The sequence below is a fragment of the Temnothorax curvispinosus genome, unplaced genomic scaffold, assembly GCF_003070985.1.
Source record: "Temnothorax curvispinosus isolate PA1 unplaced genomic scaffold, ASM307098v1 QBEX01001842.1, whole genome shotgun sequence".
Classification (NCBI taxonomy): Eukaryota; Metazoa; Arthropoda; class Insecta; order Hymenoptera; family Formicidae; genus Temnothorax; species Temnothorax curvispinosus.
Genome location: NW_020211622.1, coordinates 1 through 2,530, shown reverse-complemented (window position 1 = coordinate 2,530; position 2,530 = coordinate 1). Strand labels below are relative to the sequence as shown.

Here is a 2,530-nt window from a genome sequence, read left to right as displayed (position 1 = left end):
TTCTCTACATTCCCAGCAATCCTGGCCGTTTACCTTTGCTCTGTCAGCTTTACATCGCATGTTAAGCTGCTCTGAAATGTCCTTTCTTTTTGACAATCTGTAAATAATATTTTTATTAGATATATAAAAGCAACTTACATTACCACAATTGTTAAGTAATATTTACACATTAAACTTATCCAGTTACCTCTTTTTCTTAGGTGGCTTGTTTTCGGTGTCATCCAAATTGAAATCATCCATTTTATTTCTATTCGCAGTTTGTTCTGCAGGCAGATAAAAAGTTTCGTCTTCGATATCGGTCTTGTTATGCACTTTTATTGGTAAAAGATAACTTGTGTTAACTTTATCTTTCAATATACTAACATTTTCCATTTGCATAGAAGTATGTTTAGGCGAAGGACATAATCCAAAATCTATACGTTTTACAGGAATTTTCCTCTTGAGTTTTAAATACTGTTTGACTTTAGACGCAAGGGTAGGACTTTGCGTAGGACTAGGATAGATCACATCTTCGGAACTTTCACTAGTGTTGTTCACTAGTGTTGTAGCACTATTTTCAGTTGCATTTGCATTATTCTTGACTGGATAAAATGCAAGTCGAGATCTCTTCCTTAGATATGGTCTGGAGTCGAGCATTGATGGACTATTATTTTCGTCGGTATTTTCGTCCAAAGATTCATTAGCATCTGGTGCAAATTCCGTATCGGAACCTAATTCCAATAATTCTTCATCCTTTGTTTTCGTACAAGGTGTATCAACTTCCATTTGGGATGAAAAATGGCTACGAAATCACATAGATATATAATATTTAATCGATAAATTAAAAAAAGTTTACACATAAATAATACCGAATTTTACTTGTATTCTATAACAGAGAAAGTCTAGAACAGAAAAGATGATAAACGACGGTTTTGACGTCATATTGACATCATTTTGACTAGGCTGTTTTCAGTGCGAGAGAGAGAGAGAGAGAGAGAGAGAGAGAGAGAGAGAGAGAGAGAGAAAGAGAATGGAAACATTTAATTATATACTATTATTATCTACTTACGAATTTTTATACGTGATAACTTCTGAATCATTCAATTTTTTAAATGTATTTGAAATATTCTCTTTCTCCGATTCATTGACACATTTTTTTTCGCCCCCGGAATTCTCCAAATTTTTTGTCATTAGTCGCAGTCTGTTCAATTCCTGCTTCATGTGTTTCACAGATTGGTCACTCTTCGATTTATTTGGACGTTTAGACTCTTTGTCCGAAGATGTCATTGTTAGAGGTTTTGATATTGTACCAGTGCTCGAAGTTTTCGAAACTTTCTTATTTTCTTCAGTAATCGGGGCAGCACTGTTAACTTTCGAAGAGGTAGACAATGTTTCTTTCCTAAACAAAAAATGTAAAAAAAAAACATGAATAAAATTGTTACTACAATAAATAAATATGTTTATAAAGTATTTATTGCTTCTATTTCATATTTATATTACATTGCCGCTTATCAAGTAAAAATTTCAAATTTACTTTTTGTTTATTTAATGTTGAAGTTTACAGTTAAATTGAATTTATTATTAATGAATGAATACATTTAATAATAATTAATATACTATTATTATCTACTTACGTTTTTTCACACATGATGACTTCTGGATCATTATTATCTGATGCACTAACATATATTTTGTCGTCTTCGGTATTCTCGAATTTTTTGACTATCAGTCGTAGTCGGTCAATTTCCTGCGTCATGCGTTTCGTGGATTGACTACTCTTAAATTTCTTTTTGGGACGTTTAGACTCATCATCCGAAGATGTCAGCAACTTTCTTGGAGGTTTTAGTAATCTACCAGTACTCGAAATTTTGAAAACTTTTTTCTTTTGTTCCACTTTTTTCTCCATGTTGCTACGATTTTAATAAACAACAAAATGTATATAGTAATTTGAAACTGCATTTTATTTTTAACAAATGTTAATCTCGTGTTTTTTGTTGAAAGTATAATAATAAAATATGAATAATACATAGTATTTCTATGCGGATTGTGTAGTTTATTATTTTTGGAAAAGTAGTCGGTATAATTGTACTTAAAACTTGATCCGTTCACTCGTTATTGAGATCTCAAAATCTCGGGTACTCGCAACTCGTGCGTTCGCGTAAATGAGTCACGGTGCGTCTCGCTCTGTGCGTACTTGGCGCGAGACACTGCCGTGTGTCTTGATTGTCTTCAGAATTTCTTGTATAAAATTTTGTATAGAATTTCTTGTAATATTAAGGTACTATTAGAGATGTAAGTAGAGATACGCATATCCACTCATTTGCAAGAACGCACTCTTCTTGGCCTTCTACACCACTCCATTTCGGCATTCTGTACATTTTGCCTTTGACATCGTTTAAGTTGACTGCCTCGACTGCGTGTGACAGATTTAAGCAATGGTATACTCCTACAAAATTGGAAGTCAGTCCGACATCATATAAAGCAACCTGTGTACGAAATTTTTGTACAATGAAGAAAATATTTCTTTCTATTTGTACAATGTTTGTTATTA

General features: G+C 32.7%; 1 protein-coding gene across 1 annotated transcript; it reads right to left on the bottom strand.

Annotated features, from left to right (window-relative positions):
• Nucleotides 1–388: 388 nt before the first annotated feature.
• Nucleotides 389–1,885, bottom strand: LOC112468653. Its single transcript, XM_025037934.1, has 4 exons — nucleotides 1,614–1,885; nucleotides 1,049–1,378; nucleotides 455–781; nucleotides 389–413 (listed from the first exon to the last, which is right to left on the bottom strand). Exons 1-4 carry the CDS (start codon nucleotides 1,883–1,885, stop codon nucleotides 389–391), a joined length of 954 nt encoding a protein of 317 aa, XP_024893702.1.
• Nucleotides 1,886–2,530: the final 645 nt, after the last annotated feature.

Coding starts and splice junctions, on each gene's coding strand:
- LOC112468653 (XM_025037934.1), bottom strand. CDS start 1,885: ATGGAGAAAAAAGTGGAACAAAAGAAAAAAGTTTTCAAAATTTCGAGT. Junction 782..1,048: donor GTTATCACGTATAAAAATTC/GTAAGTAGATAA, acceptor GTGATTTCGTAG/CCATTTTTCATCCCAAATGG. Junction 414..454: donor CTTGCGTCTAAAGTCAAACA/GTATTTAAAACT, acceptor TAAAACGTATAG/ATTTTGGATTATGTCCTTCG.